This window comes from Erythrolamprus reginae, chromosome 1 (genome assembly GCF_031021105.1).
Source record: "Erythrolamprus reginae isolate rEryReg1 chromosome 1, rEryReg1.hap1, whole genome shotgun sequence".
Classification (NCBI taxonomy): domain Eukaryota; kingdom Metazoa; phylum Chordata; class Lepidosauria; order Squamata; family Dipsadidae; genus Erythrolamprus; species Erythrolamprus reginae.
The window spans coordinates 188,387,053-188,413,072 of record NC_091950.1 but is presented as its reverse complement, the minus strand read 5'-3'; the positions used below and the strand labels follow the sequence as shown (position 1 = coordinate 188,413,072).

Below are 26,020 nucleotides of genomic sequence, written 5' to 3'. Positions count from 1 at the left end.
ACTGGAAGTCATATCTGCAGTGGTAGTCAAGATAAGCAGGAGAGGGTGTATGCTAAGAAGCAGCAGCAAATAAAGTACAGTGATCCCTCGAGTTTCGCGATCTCGATCTTCGCGAAACGCTATATCGCGATTTTAAAAAAAATATTAATTAAAAAAAAACACCACTTCCGCGTTTGGCTTCGGGAGTCAGCTGGGAAGTGGCGCGTCTGTTTTAAAAGGTTGCAGCCGGCCTGGGGGGCTTCCCAGCACCCCCCGAACCCCGAACCCGGGTTCAGGGGGGGGGGGGCTGGGAAGCCCCCCAGGCCGGCTGCGACCCTTTAAAACAGCCGCGCCGCTTCCCAGCTGAGTCCTGAAGCCAAACGCCAAAGGCGAACTTCCGCATTTGGCTTCAGGACTCAGCTGGGAAGCGGCGCGTCTGTTTTAAAAGGTCGCAGCCGGCCTGGGGGGCTTCCCAGCACCCCCCCGAACCCGGGTGGCCGGGCGAGCAGCGAGCGAACGGCGGGTGGCCGGGCGAAGGGCGGGCGAGCGGCGAACAGCGGGCGAGCGGGTGCTGGGGGGGCGGGGGCAGCCGACATTCAAAGCAATCTGTCGGCTTCCGCACTTTCGTCGCTCCCCACCTCCACCATCTGCGCATCCGTGGCCATGAAAAAAAAGGGTGCGCATGCGCAGATGGTGTTTTTACTTCCGCAACCCTACATTGCGAAAAATCGAGTATTGCGAGGGGTCTTGGAACGTAACCCTCGCGATACTCGAGGGATCACTGTATTGCAGTTGAGAAAGGCATGAACAACTAACAAGCCATTGATGTAAGATGGGTAATTTGTAATCCAACCACCCCAAATACTGTACTTATTTCTAGGGTAGTTCTCAGAGCTGCCTCTAATTTTGACCTTGAATGATGCACTCACCCTATTTTTCAGAGTATAAGACACACCTTTTAACCCCCCAAAAGAAGTTGAAAACCTGGGTGCATTTTATACACCGAATGTAGCCCCAGCCAGCCACCTGCACTCTTTGGTCTCTGCCTCCCAGCAATTTACCTCCTTGCAGCAAACAGCACAGAGCCTGAAGCAAGTGATTATTGGCCTCCTGAAATACAGCTGATTTAGCACAGACAGGCCACCTGCTAGAACTGAAAGTGAAATTAGCTGCAAGGAGCAAATTGCTGCGAGTGAATTATCAGGAGTGCGTGTGTAAATTTTGTGTTTCTTCAGACAGATAGTGTAGCTGCAGCAGTGTTTTGAAATGGCATCTGTAAGTGATGTATGTTACAAGCAGCGTTGACGTCATTGAATTTCTCACCGCAGAGAAAGAAACCGTTGGGAAGAATCACAAATGTTTGTGCAGAGTTTATGGAGAATCTGCAGTCAATAGAAGTACGGTTAGTCACTGGGCACAGAAGGTGAGGGTGAAGAGGTGATTTGCACAGTGCAGAAATGGCTTCATGACCAGAACAAGGAGTGGTACCGAGAGGGCACACACGCCCTTGTGTCTCGCTGGAGGAAGGCCATAGAACGGGACAGAAATTACATGGAAAAAAAGGGAGTGTAGAAGAAACATCACTCTTTCTTGTGTATAAGTTTCATTGTGTTCAATAAATAATTGTTGAAGAAAAAATGTGGTGCATTACTTTCTGGGCGAATCTCGCATACTGCCATAATGTACATTTTTCCAATTCTTTGCTATTTTTATGGGTCAGACACACATGCACAGAAATACACAGCAAATAGTGTATATCATCTGTACTATTTTCTGTTTGTTGGGAGGCAGAGGCTTTTCCCCCTTGTTTTCCTCCCCCAAAACTAAGGTGCATCTTATACTCCGAAAAATACGGTAGTTAGTGAGAGAAAATACATTGTAGAAAAATGGGGAGACATCCTGTAAAATTGCAGCCCCATCTGTATTCTTAATATCGTTCTGTTTACTCTTCTTCCTAGCTCTCCCCCAAGCCCCACTTCCAAAAGGCTCCCCATTCCTGCATCAATGAGTGCTCAATATACTATGAAGTAATGCACTATGTAATAAAATCCCTGATTGTGAATTGCATTTGGCATAACAGCAGGCAGTAAATTTTGAGCGGAAGGGAAAAACCCCCCTGCTAAACAGAAAAAGGAGCCTTAGAAAAAGACCAAGCTGTATCAAAAGTGACAAAGTGTTGGAGGGTTGAGCGAACCTGCAAGGGTGTTAATTCGATGCATGTAATGAATTTTAGCACTGCATATAAGAAAGGACCTCTAGCATCTAAAGCCTTTGAAGTTCAGCTAGATGTGCATAGGACTCCTTTTATTTTATGGCCAAATAGTAGATTGTATATTGAATTCAAATGTAGGATGTAAACCACTGACAAAGCAGAAACAAAATCCCCTGCCGGTTACTGTTCTTATGATCGCCAGACCAAAGGAAATAAATATCCCTATCTACTAACATCCCATACAATTTTTACATAGGCTGGTGGGCCATTGCAAATAATTTTAATTGTCCCTCCTGTATGTTAATGGAAGGATAGAAATGATAAGCTCAGTTGGGGACAACTCCAGAAAATCCCCCCCCCCTTTTTTCATATTTACTATGTTCCATCCCGAAAAGGTCCATTGAACTGGAGGTCAAGAGAAGTCGAATAGTTTTATACGTTTTCCGTTTAGGAATATGCTAAATAATGGTTAGCTCTAGTATGATGTCCGGCTTGGTCAACAAGCCAGTTGGCCAACTCATGTCGCATCCAATGGATCAACACTCAGTTGATTGGGGGGGGGGGGGGAAGCAGACCCTAAGTAAACACTAAGGAAGAAAACAAAAAGAAAGGGCTGGCTCTAGAGCTGCAAAGAGCATGCAATCTTTAGCAAAGTGAATATTCAGCAGTTAAAGGACACAGAAAAGAAAGGAGAGAAGCGGCAAGCCCACAGAAACAGATACTGTACTGTGTGCTTCCTACCAGAGACACTTACATCCAAAGGATTCCACTTCCCAGCCTTCAGAGACAGCAGAAAAAGGAAATGATTAAGAAGGTTTAGAAAGAAGTCACATGCAGCTTTCCCATGAAACCAGAGACTGCCTGCCAGAACACCAATTAAATACCTTCCAGTGTGGGTTTCTAGTCTCAGAGACTGAGCCGCAACCTGGAAGGTGTTTATGCGGCTCAGTCTGGGAGACACAGAAGCCGCACAGAACTTCCAGTTATCAGTCTAAAGATGACAGGTCTGGGTAGATTTGTGGCTTCACATTCTGTAACTGCTCAGGGCTGATTTGCATACTGCCTTTTACATTTGATTTATTTTTATGTATTATATTTTCCACACACACATATATATACAGTGTTCCCTCGATTTTCGCGGGTTCGAACTTCGCGGAAAGTCTATACCACGGTTTTTCAAAAATATTAATTAAAAAATACTTTGCGGGTTTTTTCCCTATCCCACAGTTTTTCCCACCCAATGACGTCATATGCCATCGCCAAACTTTCGTCTGCCTTTAATAAATATTTTTTTTAATAAACTTTAATAAATAAACATGGTGAGTAATAATCTGAATGGTTGCTAAGGAAATGGAAAATTGCAATTTAGGGGTTTAAAGTGTTTGTACTGTTCATAGCCAAAAATAGTGTTATTTACTTCCGCATCTCTACTTCACGGAAATTCAACTTTTGCGGGCGGTCTCGGAACGCATCCCCCGCGAAAAGCGAGGGAACACCGTATTTAAAAAAAACACAATGCATGAAAATCAATGCATGTTTGTAACTGCACAAGTGCTTTCAGAAAAAAAATTGAAAATATCCCAGACAAGTATACGCACACACAGGTAGAAAGTCCTAAGAAACAGACCTTTGCTTAAGAGTAAACGGCTCAGGTGATGAACTAAGCACAAAACTAAAACAACAACTACTTGAACCAGGATAATATATTCAATCTAATACTCAATAAATTATTATTACTATTATTATTATTATTATTATTATTATTTATTAGATTTGTATGCCGCCCCTTTCCATAGACTCGGGGCGGCTCACAACACAATAAAGACAGTTTATAACAAATCTAATAATTTACAATTTAAAATATTAAAAAAACCCCATTATTAAACAAACATACACACACGCATACCATACATAAATTGTATAGGCCCGGGGGAGATATCTCAGTTCCCCCATGCCTGACGACAAAAGTGGGTTTTAAGGAGTTTGCGAAAGGCGAGGCGGGTAGGGGCAGTTCTAATCTCTGGGGGGGGCTGGTTCCAGAGAGTCAGGGCCACCACAGAGAAGGCTCTTCCCCTGGGGCCCGCCAACCGACATTGTTTAAATACATATTCAGATAGTCAAAAATAAAATATTTCAGACTCACAGTGGCTAAACCGCATGCAAATGTTTGCTTAGCTAGGGTTCATTGAATAAACCGTAGTTGGTTGAGTTAGCACAACAGTCTAAACTATTTCCAGAAAACCAGGCTGAAGAAAAACGCAATAGGTTGTTTCACCTTCTCCTGCATTTAGGCAATTTGAAGGAGTGGTTCTAAACAATCTTTCCACTGGGAACTAGAATTTAGTTTGGAAATCGGGTAGATAAATGGGGTGGGGGGAAGGTTGGAACAGACAACTTAAATACAAAAATACAATGCTCATTGAGTTTCCTTATGTATAGAGCTCAAAGCTCAGCCTTTGAACATTTCAGAGAGTGGGATCCCCACCTACAGATTCTATTCTAAGATAAAATAGTGCTGGGTGACTCATTAGAGAACCACAATTTACTCGCTGTGATAGTTGAATTCATACAATGTACTAAGATATAGATATAACAAGAACTGGGTTTATGTTTATTGGAAGAACTGAGCTTATGTTTATTGTGAGTCTCTTTATCAGCACATTTAGAGTCAGAAATCCTAACAAAGCTACCCTAACAATCCTTCCACTGCCAGAAAAAGTCAATACAAGAATAGTCAACGGAAAAGTAGATGATTAAAAGACATTAATATAAACATCCCCATTGATCTTACCTTGCCTTTCAAAATAGCTTTATAGGCTGCCTTTATTATTAAATAGGACCAAAAGCAGTGGAGAATTTGAAGTATCAAAAGTAAAATGACAAAGATTGATAAACCAGGAAAACCACCAACAATTTCAGGCAGTTCGAAGAATACGGTATTCAGTATCCTGAAAGAAATGGGGAGGAGGGAGATGCACACTGATGAGAAATGGATCGTTTACCAATCACTTTATCACAGAGTTATTTAGCAGTCAAGCAGGCAGCAAGGGAGATTTCACACAGCTTCTATGAATTTGGAGATGAAACTGTCAAGGACTACTTTTATATTCATGCAGAATTTGCACCTTTGATTCACAGGGGATTAGGTTTTTTCCTATTTGTTTAATCCCATTTCCTTCCTTTTAAAAAAAAGTTTCTTACATTTATATCCTGCTTTTGCTTCACCTATTTCGAGAACCCTCTATAGCAGTGGTTCTCAATCTTTCTAATTCTGCAACCCCTTAATACAGTTCCTCATATTGTGGTGACCTCCAACCATAAGTCTAGCACCAATTCTCCCTTCAGAGCTTTAAGCTGATTGGCAGGAAGGTCAGAGGGGCACTCCCACTGTAAACCCCTGATTGGTCGGGTTGTAAAAATATATTCCAAGTTGCCAGAATAGAAGCTTTCGTTCCTAACACCATGGTAAATTTGTCTTTTCCCATGGCCTTAGGTGACCCCTGTGAAATGGTCATTCGACCCCCAAAGGGATCCCAATCCCCAGGTTGAGAACCACTGCTCTATAGAATCATACCCATTTCTGTTGAGTTTGCTAGCCTACAACTACTTCCATGTGAGCTACTTGATTGACTTCTATTAAAATGCTGGTTGGCAATCTATACTTATACCACATCTATTTCACAACAATATCTTTAAGCAAAAAACAGAAGATTAAAAAGCAAAACATAACGTGTAACCATAAGATAATTTGTTAAAAATAAACTACCAAAAACTAAAATATATGCCTGAAGTTTAAAACCATGCCACGTTCGCAATCAATTATTATTATTTTAAAAAAGAAACAATATAGGCTGTAGAATGAGTCCAAAAGGTCAGACAAGTAAATCTCTAGTCCCAGTGACCAGCCCAAATCAGATCTTGTAACATTATCCAGGGACATGCATAATTGCCTTCATTCATGGGGGAAAAACAGCTACCAACCAAATCAAAAGTATGGCTCATTTAGCACACTACCCCAGGGGTGATCAACCTTTTGGACCTCAAGGACCATTAATAATTGTAAATCCCACAGACCACTAATATGAATGTTTTTTTTTTTTAAATAGTATTTATTGCAATATTTAAAAAATGCAAATAATTTTCCTGCTGATGACCATAATTTTCTCGAGGACCACCGCTCTAGCCTAAATGCCAGAGGGAACAATGAGCTCTCCAATGTCTCCTATGAATGGTCAAAAGAGTCAAAATTATTATCTTGGGAGGATGATGTTCCACAGGATAGGTGTTATGACAGAGAAATCATGACATTTAATAGAAGGGCATGCCCACTCTGTTGGTTCTAGTGGGAGCAAGCACAAACAACTGCCTACAATGATCCAAATAATTTCCTGCCGGATGTTCTATTTTGCTTTAGAGGCTTGTTTTATTTTGCAACAATTCTTCAGTGAGACTGTTCATTTTTATCTTTCTTCTCTAGGATTTTGTTTTGCCATTTGGATGTATTATCTTGAGGGCAGATATTTTTTAAAGGTATGGTTGAATTTTAGATTTTTTTTAAAGAAATACATCAAACAAAAAATAAATGTGGCATGAAATGCTAAGTCACATTTATTTCATTGGACTTTGCAGTATTATTTGTTGTGTTTACCGTAACTTTTTCCCCCCTTCAAGGAAATGTAGTAATGGACCAAATATAACCACCAGATGGCATCTTCAGCATGTTAGCTTCAATAATCCATATTATGATTTTTATTTTAAGGGAAAATTCTGCCACACCAAGAAATCTGAAGTGTTTATTTACTTGCATTTGTAATTCAATGTTTGTGAGGAAACAAAATCTGAGGTTGCATGGAAAAGTGGAGGTTAAACTTTATACAGGAGGTGACTGAAGATTCTAAAGGTGGGAGATACAAATGGGGGACACATCAGTCCAGTCCAGAGACAAGGAGGGTGAATGAATTTCATTCATGAATTGGAATGAAACCTGAAGCAAGGACAGACAATCTTACAGAATGACCTTGAATGTTCTGGACTCCTTGGTTTAAGGAGCTGTTATTCTCTGAGAAAGAGAAAGGAATATTTTCAAAAGGATGGTTAAATGAAGCCTGATAAAATGAGTCAGGTTTTCCCCATTGTGGTATCTTCTCCATGGATCTTGATTCCAACTTCTTTCATTCTAGTTAACATGGCTGGAAATGGAAGACTCAGAAGTTCAAAGAGAGATAGCTGAATTAGGCAGTGGCCTAATGAGAAAAGGTGATGCAGACACAAGTTGAAAGGGAGCAAGAGGAATTTCTAGGTTCTACAATTGTTAATTGATATGAATTAAGAGATCATAGTTTTTCCTCCACACACTAATTTCCATCAATTTAATTAAAAGCAAAATGTATCATCCACAGTCGTAAAAGACTTGTGTTTTCAATAGTCTATGCAAAATTTTCAAATTTCTCAGTAAATGCCCATAAATGTATGTGGCACAATGTCATAACTGGTACTGTATGTGAGAACAGGGACAATATGATTCAGGTAGATGTTCCACTGGGTGAAATTGTGAATGGTGGAAAGAACATGATGGGGAAAAAAATCAAACATATTGACCTGGCTCACAAGTGGTATTTTGTCATGGTTTACTGTTCATTGAACAGATCACAATTAGCAATTCATACAATATGCTATGCTCAAATCAAGGAATCTACCTTCTGGCTTGCTATGACACACGACTGCAGTCACTGTGATAGAAGAAATTTCGTGGTTCACGTAATTAATGTTTCTAAGAGAAACTGAGTACACTTTCATTCATATGAAAAATATCTGACTTTCTTATAGCTACAGAATAAGTTTAAGTTTAAATTTAATTGGATTTGTATGCCGCCCCTCTCCGAGGACTCGGGGTGGCTCACAGAATATACAAAGAGACAGTAGTAAATCAATCAAATTAATATACATAAAAACAATACTTAAAATTTCTAATTTTAAAAACTTCCATTAACATTCATTTAACAAATCATACTAAAAAAAACATTCGTTGGTCAGGGGGAAAATCTAATAACCCCAGGCCTGGCGACAAAGATGAGTTTTTAAACTCTTTCGGAAGGGAAGGAGGGTGGGGGCAATGCGAATCTCCGGGGGCAGCTGATTCCAGAGGTCCGGGGCCCCCACAGAGAAGGCTCTTCCCCAGGTTCCACCAGCCGGCATTGTTTGGTCAACGGGACCCTGAGGAGACCAACTCTGTGGGACCTCACCAGTCGCCGGGATTCGTGCAGCAGAAGGCGGTCTCAGAGATAGTCTGGTCCTATGCCATGTAGGGCTTTATAGGTCATAACCAACACTTTGAATTGAGTCCGGAAACAGATTGGCAGCCAATGCAGTCAGGGGAGTGATGATGAGATATGGGTATGTCTTGGAAGGCCCAAAACCGCTCACGCGGCTGCATTTTGGACGATCTGAAGTTTCCGAACACTCTTCAAAGGTAGCCCCATGTAGGTAGCCCCAATAATAGAGATTCACTGTTAAAAATTGTTTTAATTCTTATGTTCTCAGCAGAAATGTCAGAGAAAATGCAATTATATGAGTTTGAACCATATACTGTATGCACTTTCTTTAATTTAGATTTAATATTCTATTTTAGCAATAAGTACTATTAAAATCATTGACACAACCTTAAAATCCTACTGTAAAAGACTTCCTTTCAAATGCTTTTTTTGCAATTCCCCATTGCCTTTCATTTTTAAAATATAATGACTGAACACTTTTTATTACCCTTCATTCTATATGAAACACAGAGCAGCACATAACTATAAAAATACAATATAATTTGCGGAGAGGGGCGGCATACAAATCTAAATAAATAAATAAGTAAATAAATAAATGAATGAATGAATGAATAAATAAATAAATAAATAAATGCTAATACTAAAAAAGCAGGTGAAACAATAAGACAGAAAATATCTAGCTGCACCCTCTACATGGAAGGTCATTATGCTTCACAGTTAAGTTGTTTTTTTAATCATAATTTTGTCCCTTAGGATAGTTAATTAAAAAAATACCTAAAAATGTGTCCAATTACTTTATGATACTTAATTAAATGCAATCCATAGAAGAATTAACATTGTCTACCTTTTTTTCTGCCCATGTAACTTACAAAAGTACATTTTGTCTTTTCTAATTTAAGTAGCTGCTTGTTTAAGATAACATCTATGTGCAAAATGTACAGGAATCACCAAATCCTATTGGTTAATTGCCCAATTAATTAAAATGGCTTTTGAACACATTCCCCACAAATCTTTACCATTGGTTGTGATTTATATGAATTGAAATTAAAAATCTAGAGATCAGACCATTTGCCAGAATTTTAGGAAATATTGTTCTCAGTGTAGCTAATTACAAAATTACAAAATGTTAATTTCCCAGAGGTAAGGTAAGATTAAAAGCAAACATAACCCAACAGAAAATTAGCAATCCGAATGCTGTTTTTCTGTTTGTACACACAGAGAAAAACAGCATTATATATTTATTAAAAAGCAAGCTGCTGAATATAAAATCTTTGTTCCAAATCTCAAGTATTTTATACAAAGGAGATTCTAGCCTCAAAATACACACCATGACCTCAATCCAAGCAAACTGCAAAGGAAGTGCAAGGTTTGATAAAAAATTGTAATCCAATCTGTAGCAGGGGGTTGGGTTGAAGGAGATGATACACCTTGAATATTATTCAAGAGCATGTCTTAGGTCAATTCTGGCATACACTTTTGAATGTAGCTGAAGACCCATCCTCTACAGCAATTTTTTTTTCCTGCTGAGTAATCTAGTTCTGCTGACTTCTGCCATTTTCAAAATGTAATTACACTGAGAGGAAAGCAGCGAGGAAAAATAGAAATCTGCTACTGTGCTTCCGTTGAATTTCAACAGATGGATTAGGGAAGATAATGAAAAATCCAGGCATCGCCCAGTCAATCAAATTTTTATTACGGTCAAAAGCAACATAAGGAGGGTGGGTACAGTCAATTAGAAAGCATCTAAAATATTAATCATTATATAAAGCTAAAAGGTATAAACTAAGCAGTGAATATCTAAAAAGGAGGATTAGGAGGATTAGCTGGCTGCGGGGAAGCATAAACTTTAGCACGGGGCAGATAAATCTATCAAATTACAGAGCATGATGAACTAGATGCGCATCCAGTCTCATTTTTGGCACAGGTGCAGGGGTGAAATACCTCTGGTTTAGGCATGCATGCCTGTAGTTGGAGAGCCGGTAGTGACGGCAGTGCGAGGCTTCGCCCACCCGCCCGGATGCAGCCATTTGGTTTTCTATCCTCTGTGCATGTGCAAACGCTTTGTGCATGGACAGAGGGTAAAAGAAGCCAAATAGTGGCGTCTGGGCGGGTGGGTGAAGCCTTGCGCTGCCATCGCTATCGGCACTTCAACCTCCAGCAGGCACGCCCAAACCGGGAGCATTTCACCCCTGCACAGGTGCATCATCTGACGGATTTTACGCACCACCACACAGAACCTGGAAATATTATATGTTGTAGGAGGGTTGGTATTTGAAAGCAAAAGGGAAGTGTAGAATTGCAATAATAGTGAGATGAATGTCTCTGTAACATAGGCACCGGAGAAGCATATGCTCTGTTGTTTCTGTGTGTCCAGAGTCATGGGCCATTGTCTCTCTTTGTGTAGGGAATCTTCCTGTATTGCCTTCAAGGATAGCTTGAGGAGAGGGATAAGGCATGATATTGTGCCAGAATACACGAACTTTTCTTAAAAGAAACGAAAGTTTATCAAGCCACTATAATTAGTTTTAGATTTGGCAAAGTTATAGGAAAGTTTAGAGCAGGGGTCTCCAACCTTGGAGGACCCTGGACCTTTTAAGGTTAGGCTTCAGGAGCATGTCTTTCCCACAATTTCTGTTGTCACAGAATGCAAACCCCATCCAATTTCTGTAATCTGCCACAAGGAGAAGTGGACACAGCATCGAACGCTAGCAAGTTACACCCAATGAAGGGCTACCAAAATTTTTACTACCATACTGTGGGCGTGGCTTATGCAGGACACCCTGCATTTTCCTTCAACATCTTTCAGTGCAAATTGGATGTTCTGGGGTGGAGCTCTATTTTCGCTCCCCCACTACGTTCCTCCCCCCATCCGGGCAGTAGCCCACCCCTGGTTGCACCTAAATGGTAACCTAGTTGAGAGCCACATCTTTTTCCATACTATGGTTACCATACTCAAAACACTATAAAGCAATCTGTGTAATAAAAAAAAAAGTAATGTTAATTTGACACCTAATATTTGGATGGTTGTAATTTTGGCAATGCTCTCTTCCTGCCCAGATTCACTGATTCTTCACTAGGGGAAAATATCTTCAGAGAGGGGCGGCATACAAATCTAATAAATTATTATTATTATTGTTGTTGTTGTTGTTGTTGTTGTTGTTATTATTATTATTATTATTATTATTATTATTATTATTATCATCATCATCTTACTATAAAACATATTTCAGTCCTGAAAACATTGCAGGCAATAGACCACCAACAGGTTCTTCCCATACGACCCTTGAACACAGACTTCCATAAAACCTGCAGCCATCTGTAGCTATGCCTGGTGGAAATTTTGCAAACTGCAGCGCAACAAAGCCACGGGTTTCCAGATTGAGGAAGGCTGTCTTAGCATATGCAAACCCATGAATTTTTTTTTACTTACCATAAAGGATATAGTACAAGCCTAGTAATAATGAAAATAATAGCAAACATAAGGAAGAGGAAATCGCAGAGTTTTTGAAACTTGCAGTAGTTTGCCATTTTGGCTGCCTGTAATAAGAAAAAGAAATAGGTCACTTCCTTTCTAAAGAAACTGTGCAGATATTGTACCGTATAAAATATTCAAGTGTGTACTGTCACTGTTTTAATCTTTTACTGCCCTTAGTACTTCTGCTTTGAAACTTTGTAGAATAGCAATAGCAATAGCACTTAGACTTATATACCGCTTCACAGTGCTTTTACAGACCACTCTAAATGGTGGTACAGAGCCAGCCTATTGCCCCCACCAGTCTGGGTCCTCATGTTACCCACTTCGAAAGGATGGAAGACTGAGTCAACCTTGACTCAGGTGAGATCCAAACTGCTGGCAGCAGGTTATCAGCAGAAGTAGCCTGCAGTATTGCACTCTAATCAATGTGCCACCGCGGCTCATATATTGTGAGGGCAAAAGTTGACCCTGTCCATTAACACTTGGTGTCTTGTTATTTTTTAATGTCTGTATTGCCGTGTGCCATCTTTATTTCTCAGGGATAATAAATTATACTATTGTATTTTTGTTTTTCTTTTTTCCAAACTTAAATATGGCTATTCAACACATTAGAAGTTCAAAAAGATTTAATTCCTAGAAACAATTTCCAGTACTAGAATTATTTTTTCACATTTCTGTTTGCTTTTTTTCCATCATTTTTCCCCCTTTTGTTCAAAAGAAGTTAACATATAAAACTTCCCAAAAGACAAAAAATATTTCTAAAAATCCATTAATCTCCCCTTAAAAGTCAACACATTAAAAAAGTGCATTATAAAGAAAAAAACCCCAACACACATTATCCCCCCAATTGAATACTGATTAATATTTTACTACAATATTGCTTCCAACCTCTTGTGACAGGCATCCCCCAAAATTTTTAGACTAGTAAATTTATTTGCAAATTATTGCCTTGCTTTGTATGTACAGTGATACCTTGTCTTACAAACTTAATTGGTTCCGGGATGAGGTTCTTAAGGTGAAAAGTTTGTAAGACGAAACAATGTTTCCCATAGGAATCAATGGAAAAGCGATTAATGCATGCAAGCCCAAAATTCACCCCTTTTGCCAGCCGAAGCGCCTGTTTTTGCACTGCTGGGATTCCCCTGCAGCATCACAAAAACACGGAAGTCCGGAGGTGGGGTTTCTCATGGTGGGGAGCCTTGGGGAAATCCCAGCAGCGCAAAAACAGGTGCTTCGGTGGCAACGGAAGTCCGGAGGCGGGGCATCCCAGCAGTGGTGGTGGGTTTGTAAGGTGAAAATAGTTTGTAAGAAGAGGCAAAAAAACTTAAACCCCGGTTTGTATCTCGAAAAGTTTGTATGATGAGGCTTTTATAAGACGAGGTATCATTGTACTATATTCATGACAAACCAGTTAACACGGAAAGAATAACAAAAATTTCAAGGTTAAGTTTTCAAAAGTCTCTGTTAACAAACTGCTGTTGTAATCCACTCATCCTGAATCAAATATCTAGGTTTGTTTCTTAATGCCATCTCTTCCACCCTTCCACCTATCATAATACTAGACAACACAGTATCAACAGTAGATACCTTCAAATTTCTAGGTTCTATCATATCTCAAGACCTAAAATGGTCACCTAACATCAAAAGCATCATAAAAAAAGCACAACAAAGAATGTTCTTTCTGCGCCAGCTCAGGAAGCTCAAACTGCCCAAGGAGCTGCCGATACAGTTCTATAGAGGAATCATTGAGTCTGTCATCTGCACCTCTATAACTGTCTGGTTTGGTGCTGCAACCCAACAGGACCGACACAGACTTCAGAGGATAATCAGAACTGCAGAAAAAACAATTGCTGCCAACCTGCCTTCCATTGAGGACCTGTATACTGCACGAGTCAAAAAGAGGGTGGGGAAAATATTTACCCCTCACATCCTGGACACAAACTGTTTCAACTCCTACCCTCAAAACGTCGCTACAGAGCACTGCATACGAAGACAACTTGACACAAGAACAGTTTTTTCCCGAACGCCATCACTCTACTAAACAAATAATTCCCTCAACACTGTCAGACTTTTTACTAAATCTGCACTTCTATTCTACTAGTTTTTCTCATCATTCCTATCATCCTTTTCCTCCCATTTAGGACTGTATGACTGTAACTTGTTGCTTGTATCCTGAGAGTATATGCACGAAGACAAATTCCTTGTGTGTCCAATCACACTTGGCCAATAAAATTCTATTCTATTCTCTTATCAATTGTTGTTTAATTAGATATAGTAAATTTAGTCTCTGCAGTGGGTCTATCTTCTCAATGAAGTCCAAATAGAAGTAGTTTCTAGTTAGGTGTAATAATCCCATTCTCCAATTTCCCTCCTTTTCGTAGGAAAAATGAATTTGTAAGGATATGCAGGCTTGAACTTCACAGAGTCACATGAGATCAAGCCAGTTAGTTCTCCGGCTGTGGGGATATCTCTTTGGTCTGCAACTTTCAGATCAGAGGCCCTTTGTGAATCTAACTTATCCAAAACTACAAGCCTCTGCATACTTTCCATGGCTGTTATCATCTCATCAAATGTTTTTTAAAAATATTCAATTAAAGCTGCATGCTACCAAACACACTTTTCTTAGATTTCAACCACCACTGCTTATCTATAATCTCATACATTGTAACTCTGTGTAACTTGATCAGCAAACAAACTTCGGTAAAGCAGAAGGAAACAGGGTAAGATATTTTCTGGATATTTCAATTCAAGGTTAAAAGGAAAAAAACCCCGTAAACTCAAAGTGAAAGGGGAAAAAAACCCAGCTGGAGTTGAAATAAATCAGCACTCAACCTCCAATCAACTTTAAAAAAAACCCAGAGTAAAACAATAAATTCAAAAAGTTAAAGTTAAAGTTAAAACTCATGAGTGCTTAAGAAAACAAAACTGCTGAAAGGAAGATGGATTTGTCAAGTGACTTTCCTGGCACTTTCAGAGGGAATTTGAATCTTCAAGACCTCCCCTTCCCAAATCGGTCTACAGCAGTGTTTCCCAACCTTTTTTGAGCCACGGCACATTATTCATATTTTCAAAATCCTGGGGAACACTGAACGGGGGGACGGGTGTGTGTGCGGGGGGGCTAAAGCAAAGTTTGGACAAAAAAAAAATCTCTTCCTCAATTTCACTCTATTTCTCCCTCCCTCTTTCTCTCTCTCTTCCTTCCTTCCCTTCTTTCTCTCTCTCCATCCCTCTTTCTTTCTTCCTCTCTTTTTTGCTCTCTTTCTCTCTCCCTCCTTCCTTCCCTCTATGTCTTTCTCTCTCCCTTGCTCTCTCTCTGCCTCTCTTGCTATCTCTCTTTCATTCTCTCTCTTTCGCTCTCTTTCTGTCTCTCTTGCTATGTCTCTTTCTCTCTCTCTCTGTCTCTCTTGCTATCACTTTGTCTCTCTCTCTCTCTCTTGCTATCTCTTTCTCTCTCTCTTGCTATCTCTTTCTTTCTTTTTTCTCTCTCTCTTGCTATGTCTCTCTTTCTCTCTCTCTGTCTCCCTCCCTCTTTCCTTTCTATCTCTCCCTCCCTCCCTCTTTCCTTTCTATCTCTCCCTCCCTCTTTCCTCCCTCCCTCTTTCCTTTCTATCTCTTTTCTTTCTATCTCTCCCTCCCTCTTTCCTTTCTATCTCTCCCTCCCTCTTTCCTTTCTATCTTTCTCTCCGTCCCTCAGCGGGGGCAAAGAAGAAGGAAGGCAGGCTGCAGAGGGCACCGAGGACAAGAGCGCTCGCTCGCTCCCTCGCCCTCTGACTTCCCTCCCTCGCTGCTGAAGGGACGAGCGCGGGCACGCTGCAAGAAGGGTTTTTTTGCTTTTTTTTTCCTTCCCCTGCCTCACGGGAGAGAGTGAGAGAGAGAAAGAGCAGTGCCCTGTCGGTTCCGAGCGCAGCCAGGGAAAGCGGCCTCGAGCCGAATGCGAACTGCGGGATGCGGCAAAGGACTCCTTGTCAACCAAAAAAGGGTGGGGGTGGTAAAGGCAAAGCCTGGGAGGCGGGGAAGGGAAGAGCGGGAGACCCCCAGACAGAATGGCTATGGGGAAGGAAAGATGGAAGGAGGGAGGGATTGAGAAGCGAAGCCAGGGAGGGCTGAGAGAAAAGGGGAGCGGCGCGCGCGAGAGAAGGGCGGGGCGTGCATTCCCGAAACGGATGGAGAAAGCCCTCTCTCGCAGCGAAAGCGCTCCCAGCCAGGGGGCTGCGAGAGAGGGCTGGGAGCGCTTTCGTCCCGAGGAGCTGAAGCGGCAGCCGCAGCTGCCGTGAAAGAAGTCGCGCCCCAAGGCAGGGGGCGGCGGCAGAGGAGAGGGGGCAGATCGGGCGGGGAGCTTGGCGACACACCTGCCTGTGTCTCGCGGCACACTAGTGTGCCGCGGCACACCGGTTGGGAAACGCTGGTCTACAGCCATCCAAAAGGCATCTATTCGCTTTTTCTTCTGTACTAATTCAATCACATCCTTGTTATTTTGTTTCTCTATATTCAATTCCTTCTTTGGATTATATTTCAAATACTGTATACTTGGGCTTACATAAAGTTTTGACAAAGTTACTGTAGTAGATTTAGGGGACTGAAGACAGATGATGACAAATATTTTAGTACTCCCTAAAGCCCCTATTTTCTTCCTAGGAGAGGAAGCTGGGACTAGGAGGAGTTTGGGTTGAGAAAGGTAGCCAAAACTGCCTTCTGACCCTTAAAATGTTGTCTGCAGATTCTGAAAATATTAAAGATTGCAGGAGCAAATCTTCTGAGTAGGTATAATAGTATGTGAGAATTACCTTGGGAGAATGGATAAAGAGATACTGACTAGTGAACAGTCAAACAGGTGATAGCATAGCTTGCAGTTGTATAGCTGGTGGAGCAAAAGGCTCAGGAGGGAATCTCCTTGAGTTATTGGGCTGTATAGTTGACAGTGGGAGAATTATAACTTCAGATTTGCAAAGTTTTGTAAGTGTAGCTTTACAATAAAATAGATTTAGTTTATCTGGTTGTTTCCTGTCTGGTTTAGCTACTAAGAATGACACTAGCCTTGGATTTGTATCCTCTCCTAAATGCCTGGGAGAATAAGAACCAACAGGGTAAAATTAGTCAGAAACATACCAGCAAAAATGTTTTATCAGGAATGTTTTATTTATTTTATAAAGTTGCTCATATAATTATCTAGCAGTGTGTTTTAAATGAATTTTGATAATGACAAATTAAATGAATTTTGATAATAACAAACTATTCAACAACAAAAAAGTATTCTGAAGTAAGTGCAGAAAGTCAATCTCACTGTGTTCATGAGTCTCACTTCCAAAGACAAATACAAAGTTATTTATGATCTTACAGAAACAGTCCTTTAATCAAATGTCAATTACAAGCTTTCAGTGACCATTTTTGTCAGCAGAGAATCACTACCAATAACTCTCTCTTACCTCCAGCAGGACATCAACAACATCATGAAGACACATAGCCAGGGTTCCGACTCGTGTGAAGTTGACTACGTAAGAGATAAATAGTAACATGACTGCCACAATGTGATGTGTAAACATGATGCTAAAATCCTGGAAGATAAAAAGAGAGAAAATAAAGCACCATTATATAAAGCAGTTTTGGTTTCCCACGTGTCTTTATTTTCTATCTTGATATTTTTGAAGAGTAAGGAAATCTAATTTTTCTTTCGGTTAACCCTTTCTCACAGTATAAGATAGTCTTTGTTTAACAATAAAGTTACTTGCAGTTACCTATCCCTGCCATCTCATATTGCATCCAGCTGATCTTTGTGGCTGATGCCAATTGATGAAGCCATGCTCAGCTGAGACAACAGCTGCCCTTGATGAGAAGGAGGCTACATGAGGGCCTCACGAAGGCCAGCAGCTACCTCAGCTAGCAGGGTCTAGCAGACAACAGAGTGCAGGATGGACAAAAGGGCACAGATATGGAGGGGAGATTGGTGGGTGGAGGGAAGACACAAATTGTGTGTGTTTTATATACCATATGTATATGGGAACTCGGCAGCAGAAGAAAGACTGTATCCTATCTGCTAGCACATCTATGCATGCTAATAAATGTTTTTCAGTTTCTAGGTGGCTGTTCACCCCAAGTATTTCCCTCTCTCCAAAAGCAAACTAAAAGGATCTGCTCTTTTCACTCTTGACTCTAACCTTAGTGCAGACTGAGCAATTCACACAATCTCAAAGTCTGCAGCAGGATGCGTAGGCATGTTTTAAGGAGTTGTAAAGGGCAAGATGAGTGGCTCAAAGATGAAAGCATTCATTTCCCCCTTTAAACTCCCCAAACTCTAAATTCTAAAAAGAAGCTCAACATTTTTGGTTCATTGCTCCTGGAGATGGCTTCATGGAAGGCACAGATGAAATGGTGGATGATCAGACTGACTGGATTTTTTATTTTTTTAAAAAATTAATACCTAGGAATATCAATGGACTTGATAAAGTGCCTTGCTTTTCGTATATGAGGTTAGTGTTCTGGGAAAGAAGTGTAGGTTGGAAAGTATTGGAAAGACTCGAGTTCAAGTACACCCTTAGCTCAATGGAGGAGTCTGAATATAAAACTAACAAATAAAATAAATAAGCATATGGGAACATTCCAAGACTGCCCCCTAGTGTGTTTAATATAAAAATACACATTGTCTTATATCAGATACACGGGGTATGGGAAGAAAGAGACACATATTCTTTTTATGGCATTATTGTTGCCATAATAGTTTAATAGTTTTTTATTATTCCACATTAGAAATACTAATTATTGCTGGTTTTAATCAGGTCCCAAGAGACAGACAGTTTTCTAGGATATTTTGATAGGATTTCCCCACCTCCCCCCCACCCCCCCCCCACCCCCAGAAATCTGGAAAAGAAAATTATATACATGCACACCTCTATGGTACAGGGTAACTGGCAGCTGCTGCAGTTTTAAAACTGGCATTAGCTATGCCAACTCTTCATAAATACTTGTGCAAAGGTACAAATCTACTGTAGATTGCTTTTGGCTTGGAGATGAAATGCCAGAAGAGACATCTAGAGCCGTGCTGGATGACCAGAACTCAGAGTGTGACCGAAAGTTTTTAAGAGCCTATATTAGGACTTATTTAGTGGCAATACAGGCGGTAAAATGTTTACATTTTTCTGCACTTATTGCATCCACTGATTCGCGTCCAGATGCCCTATTTAGGGTGACTCCTTCCCTCCTTAATGTAAGCGGGGAATGGAGGAGCCCCTGCAGGGTAGAGCTGAGTAGTTTGTGCAGCTTCCATTGGATAAAGTTGCTCGGATTTGGACAGACCTCGACTCTGACTGGGCAATTCTGACCGAGATGACAGGGGCAGGTCTTAGTCCTATTATATGGGATGAATTTGAGCCTGTGACTCCTGGAAGTAGGCAAGGCTGTGGGAGCGATGGGTTTCTCCACTTGTTTGTTGGACCCATGCCACTCCTGGCTGGTTTCGGCTAGCAGGGAGGTGACACGAGGCTGGCTTCAGGCTATAGTTAACACATCCTTGAGTGAGGGGTCCTTTCAGCAAACATTAAAGGAGGTGGTGGTGAAACTCCTCCTCAAGAAGCCTCCCCTGGATCCAGTAGAATTAAAGAACTTTTGTCCATCTCCAACCTTCCCTTTGTGGGAAAGGTTGTAGAGAAAGTGATGACACTTCAACTTCTACGGTCATTGGTTGAAACAGATTATCTGGACCCTTGTCAATCTGGCTTCAGACGTGGCTATAGCATGGAAACTGCTTTGGTCATGCTGATAGATGATCTCTGGCGAGCCTGAGTTGGGGGCCATTCTTCTATCTTGGTGCTACTTGACCTCTAAGCGGGTTTCGATACCATTGACCATGGTATCCTTCTGGAAAGACTAAGAGAGCTGGGGTTGGGAGGCACTGTGCTGCAATGATTTTCCTCCTATCTCTTTGGTTGTTCACAGTTGGTGCTGGCAGGAGGACAGAGGTCAACCCCTAGACCCCTTGCTTGTGGGGTGCCTCAGGGCTCGGTCCTCTCTCCCCTCCTATTTAATATCTACATGAAACCACTGGGTGAGGTCATCTGACATTTTGAAGTGATGTTTTAGCAATATGCTGATGATACCCAGTTGTATATCTCCACCCCAAGTCAGTTCAATGATGTACCATTGCGTGGAAGTGTGAGGGTCGTCTGGATGGGTGTCAACAAGCTCAAACTGAATCCAAACGAGACCAAGTGGCTGTGGGTACTGCCTCTTAAAGACTGTATCGACTGTCAATCCTTGGCTCTAGGGGTGGAGAAATTGTCCCCCTCCGAACAGGTCTGCAATTTGGGGATCCTTCTAGACCCACAGCTAAGATTAGACCAATCTAACAGCTGTGGCTAGGGGGACCTTTGCACTGGTTCATCTGGTGCACCAATTGCAACTCTACTAGGATCAGGAGTCTCTCCTCATAGTCATTCATGCCCCCTTATCACCTCACAGTTGGATTATTGCAACATACTGGGATTACTCCTGAAGAGCGTTTGGAGACTACAATGGGTCCAGAATGTAGTCGCGCGAGTAGTTGTGGGTGCACCTAGGTTGCACCTAGGTTGTGGGTGCACATTACACCAATCCTCCGCAAGCTGCACTGCTCCCTATTGCTCTCTGGGCTCAATTCAAGGTGTTGGTTATTACCTTTAAAGCCCTACATGGCTCAGGGACAGATTATCTTTGAGACCATCTTCTACTTCATAGTTCCCAGCGATCGGTAAGATCCCACAGAGTTGGTCTTTTGAGTAGGTCTGCAGGGAAGGGCCTTCTCTGTGGCTGCCCCAGCTCTCTAGAACCAACTATCCCCTGAAATCTGAACTGCCTCCATTCTATTGGCCTTCCAGAAAGCATTGAAGACCTGACTTTTCTGGCAGGCTTGGGGCCGTTGATCTCGCAATTTGTGAGTTCTGGCCTGAATGATATGTATGTGATTTTTAAATTGTTTTTAAATCTTTTATGATGTTTTAAAATGTATTTTTTATATCCTACTGCAAGCTGGACAGAGTCCTTTAGGAGTTGGGCAGCATAGAAATACATTAAATTAAATTAAATTAATTGGATAGATTATGGTTTGAAGTAAATGTCAGTATTTCGTCTGCTTTTGCAGGAAATACTTGATTGCTCTATAGATGAATCTAAATTTCTTCCTAACTTAATATTTTAGTACGCCAATAACTTATCAAGGTAGCCCTTTTCTAAAATCCTTTAAATAATATGATTTTGGGATAAGTCTCTAAAAATAATATCTGGCAAATCAGACCTGAGTTAGTCATCCTGCCAGTGTTAAAATTACACTGGTATATTTGACTGATCTTCAAGGTAAGATATTCTAATCTAGGACAATCATAAACATTCTCTTTCCTTAATTCTTTTTGTACACCATAAATGTACCATAGCAATACATAGGAAGACACTAATTAAACTGCCCACGCATGGCTCTTAAGCATATACAAGCTGCACATGATGATAGCCAATAAGGATAATTCATCCCCCATGGCTAATTATGAGCTATGAAAAAAAAGGCATCTGTTCCATCAGGTTATTTTTGCAGAATGCCAATCTGATCATATGCACCGGATTTGCAGATCCTGTTCATGAAACCTCAGCCAAGCAGAGGTAACCTAGTGGAATAAACACATCAATAACTAAAGGAGGCTTTTGAGAATCAGGAATCAGTTCAATTGGAAGACACTTTTCTGTCCAGAGTTTGCTACTGTGTAAACAGTAGGGTGAGCACATCTGTCTTTTCAATGCAATGTGGTGAACCGTTCATAACCTAGGATTATCCGGTTGTTGGATGTGGTTTGTTATGCCTCTTCTCCTCAGCTAATATACAAAGCTGCGATGTCAATGAAGCCACCAATATTAATTCCAAAAGACAGGTTTTGTTTTTTAAAAAAAACACAGTTGCTATGAAGATTGTTCAGCCTGTATTTCTGCTTGGCAGATTGCTATGGTTTTCTGACAGACGGAGAGGAAAAAACCTTCCATTTGATTCTTTTGTATTTCTTCCTTTCTCTATTTTAGACCCTTTGTCCACATGGATTCTCTCTCCAATCACATTGGCAAAGGCAGCATACAAGAAACCTGGACCTTTTATAAGTCAAAGCCAAGGAGACTATGGCTGACATTTCAAACTTCCAGAGTTTTGGTACAGAGTAATTGAACAGTTCTTTTCTCTCACTCTCTTGGATGAAACAGCCTCGAAATTTTTCCCGGCATATGAAATCCATGGAAACATTTTTTGCAAAAGAAGTCTCCAGGTTGTACTCAAGACACGAGGGCTAATTTATATTCTTTAAAGTTGAAGGGCAGGCACCAGATATTCGTCTGTAGTACAAAGTGAAGTCAGGGTGAATAGCAAAAAGCCAGAAGTCAGGAAAACCATTTGTCAATCTGAAAGTCAGTTAGGTGGAAGCAGTTTCGTTGCTAACCCAGATAAATAAAGCCATGTCAGACCTGCTTATGGAGTAAGATAGGTTCCCTTTATTCAGGGGTGGGTAGAAGGTAGGACGGGGTGGAACACAGTTCCACTGGCAGAAATGAAGATGCGTGTGCAGCTCCAGCTGAACAGCGGCTGTCACTTCCTGGATTACTGGGCTCAGCTCGGCTCTTCTTTTTTCCCCTGCTGCTGCGTGCTGCTTGCTTTTTTCCTCTTTCCTCCTTCCTGGCCTCGGACGAGCTTCCCACTCTCCTGCCCAGCTCCCCTCCAGCCTCACGCAGCCACCTCCCACCTGAGGTGCAAGCAGAAGGCATGGGTGGAAGCAGCGCTGGCAACATTTATGCTTCTGGCAGCACCCGTTTGCCTAGCTGCCCAGCCTGAGGCAGGGGGTGACCCAGGAAGGAGAGCGCGGGAAACACAAAGCAAATTGTCACCCCAGCGAGCAAGCCTGGTAAGGTTGTAAGTCGAGGACTTAACAGTTCATTTGAACGATGATTGTTCAAGCCACTCCCACCTGACCACACAGCCGGCAAGCCACTCCCACCCAGTCACATGACCATTAAACCACACCCACAAAATAAGCCACACTTACAGTGTGGCAGTAAAATTTTTGGCTGCCCATTACTGCCCTTATTGCTTCCAGTCTGATTCAATTCAATTTATTAGATTTGTATGCCGCCCCTCTCCGAAGACTCGGGGCGGCTCACAACAACGATAAAAACAATATTATAATGGCACAAATCTAATATTAAAAATAACTAAAAACCCTATCATAATTAAAAACCAAACAGCACATACCCAAACATAAATTATAATGAGCCTGGGGGAAAGATGTCTCAAATCCCCCATGCCTGGTGGTATAGGTGGGTCTTAAGTAGTTTACGGAAGACAAGGAGGGTGGGAGCAGTTCTAATCTCCGGGGGGAGTTGATTCCAGAGGGCCGGGACCGCCACAGAGAAGGCTCTTCCCCTGGGGCGCGCCAGATGATATTGTTTAGTCAACGGGACCCGGAGAAGGCCAACTCTGTGGGACCTTATCGGCCGCTGGGATTCGTGCGGTAGCAAGCGGTTCAATTCATTCACTGTTCAGTGGAACTGTGGCATTCTGATTATGTATGCACTATCATGGTAAGCAAGGGTGGGTTCTAACTTATCTCACTGCCAATTCGCAGTGGCCATGCCTGGGGGACACACATGCACAGTGCCAACCCCCCCTCCCCGAAAATAAGATGGTGACCACATGCACAGTGCCGGAAACTTAGCTTCTGCGCAAGCTCAGAAGAAAATATTGTTTTTAAAAAAAGATGGCACGCACGGGCCAGCACCAACCAAACCGGTTTTGTGATGTCATTGTGACATCACCAGCGGGTCACTACCAGTTCAAACAAATTGGTCTAAACCGGGAGGAAACCGCCTCTGATGAAAAGTAATGCATTTGGCTGATTCCTCTTCTGTATGACATACGCTGGCAGGAAAAAAAATTATCTGCCAATCATTCTTCAGTAGAAAGGAAGTCAGTCTGTCTGCAGAACTCTGCTAATCACCTTTAGGTCCTTTCCTGTTCCCCTCCACTTACTCACAATACTTTCATAAACAAAGCTGAATACTTTAAACAAACACAATAGATTGGAGTCATGAAAAACCTAAGTCATAAGTGTGATTTCTATTTAGGATTTATCTCCCCCTCTTTTGCTTTCTTTATATAGCCTTCCAGATTCCTCCATGCTCTGTGTGGGACACTGGGATGGAACGGATCTTATCCTATTTCACCATTTGATTGTAACACCATTGCGGTTTTGACATTCTACTCTTTCCCCTTCCCACTCATATCATTTCAATCTTTGCACAAAATTAGGACTGTAGAATTAATGTGAATTGCTGTAGTCATAGGACAAGTGGAGTAGTTTACACTACTGTTCAGTTTTAATAATGCAACAGAACAACAATAAGTAAAGCTGATTAGGAACCTGAAGGAAGTGGATTTTCCTGAATCAGCCTGAATACACTAATGAGGTCCTATATCCCAACGTCCACCTTTTTTTGCCTCTGACTTAAATAGGTGGTGAAATATGATTAATTTTATACTCCTTCCAGATGCTGCTGGATACTATTGGCTTAAGAACTGGGGAGAAAGATAGAGGAGAATGATTGAAGTCTGTCTTCCCATAGGTTAGAGCAAGGGTGCATCATACAGAGCTTTAAAAGATAATGACCAGCAGCTTGTGCCTTCACCCAAAGCTTGTTCATTACAATGCAATTTCTTACTGTTTCAAAATCATACATCATTCCATGAAATAATTGGAAAAATCTGTGACCCTCCCCAAAAACGTGTGACCAGCCTCAGAAGTCTTTGCAGCAACACCAGGCTCTGTGTCGTATCTTTTCTTTCCAAAACTATTCCCAGGGATCACAGTGAGCCCTGAAGCAGGCAATTCTAGGCAGCTGAAAGTGAATACCCATTTTTATTCCCAATGGGATCCTTTTAAATTCCACTTCCAAGATCAGACATGCTGGGACATGTGTAAGGTTTCCCCCCCCCCCCCCTAGAAGCAGTTCTGCTTTCTGATAAAAAGCAACAGTGATAACAAAAACATTACCAGGCTACCAATTATAGAAGGATGTTTTTTTGCGTCATGGAAATGAAAGCCACCCAGAGTAGCCCCAAGGCGAGATGAGTGGAAAAAGAATTTAAGAAACAAATACGGTAAATCCAACTGCTAAGCAACCAATGTATTTTCACACAACCTTCCTCAACCTGGTGTCTAAAAGTCAACTATGATGATTTCTACCAGCATGCTCAAGTTCAATATTGGAAGAATATCATATCGGGGTTTGCTACTATAAATAATTTCTTAGTACATCTCCACCATTAGGTGTCTTCTAGGCAGTGAAGGGCCACCAACATTTTTACTAGCACACTGTGGGCATGGCTTATGCAGGACGCCTGCATTTTATTTATGTATTTATTTATTTATTGTTAGAGTTGAAAGGGACCATGAAGGCCATCGAGTTCAACCCCCTGCCCAAGCAGGAACCCTATAGTACACCAGTCAAGTGGCAGTTCAATCTTCTCTTAAAAATGTCCAGAGTGTTGGAGTTCACAAAGTCCGCCAGTAGGTTGTTCCATTGGTTGATCACTCTGACCGTCAGGAAGTTCCTCCTTATCTCCATGTTGAATCTCTCCTTGGTCAGCTTCCAGCCGTTGTTCCTCATCCGGCCTTTCTTTCAATATATTTCAGTGCAAAATAGTGCTCTGGGGAGGAGCTCCATTTTCGCTACCCCACTTCGTCCCCCCATCCCCTGCTTCTAGGTCAGGGGTCCCCAACCCTCAGGCCACAGCCCAACAGTGGGTTGTGGCCTATTTCTAACCAGGCCATATGAGCTGCAGACCAGTGCACATGGGCAGCTCGACTTATGTGAACGGTGGGCTGCCACATGCCTGCAAAATTCGACTTGCAGATGAGCTGCGTGTGTGTGTGTGCCAGCCTATCACTAGTAAAAGTTGAACTACACACGTGTGCATGCCAGCTCACAACTTGCACATCCTGATTCCCTTCTGCCTCCTCCCAACCGTGCCACCAACGCACAAAGGTTGGGGACCACTGTTCTAGATGCGTCAATTTCAATTCCTAAAACTCTCAG

General features: G+C 41.6%; 1 protein-coding gene across 1 annotated transcript in view; it reads right to left on the bottom strand.

Moving 5' to 3' along the window:
• The window catches only part of CERS6 (ceramide synthase 6), a 101,688-nt gene that overhangs the window by 6,000 nt on the left and 69,668 nt on the right, over positions 1 to 26,020 (bottom strand). Inside the window, exons 7-9 of the mRNA XM_070731704.1 lie at positions 17,362 to 17,490; positions 11,894 to 12,000; positions 4,983 to 5,139 (exon numbers count right to left, since the gene is read on the bottom strand). Of these exons, the coding sequence (XP_070587805.1) occupies positions 4,983 to 5,139; positions 11,894 to 12,000; positions 17,362 to 17,490 (393 nt within the window). The remainder of the gene's footprint in view (positions 1 to 4,982; positions 5,140 to 11,893; positions 12,001 to 17,361; positions 17,491 to 26,020) is intronic.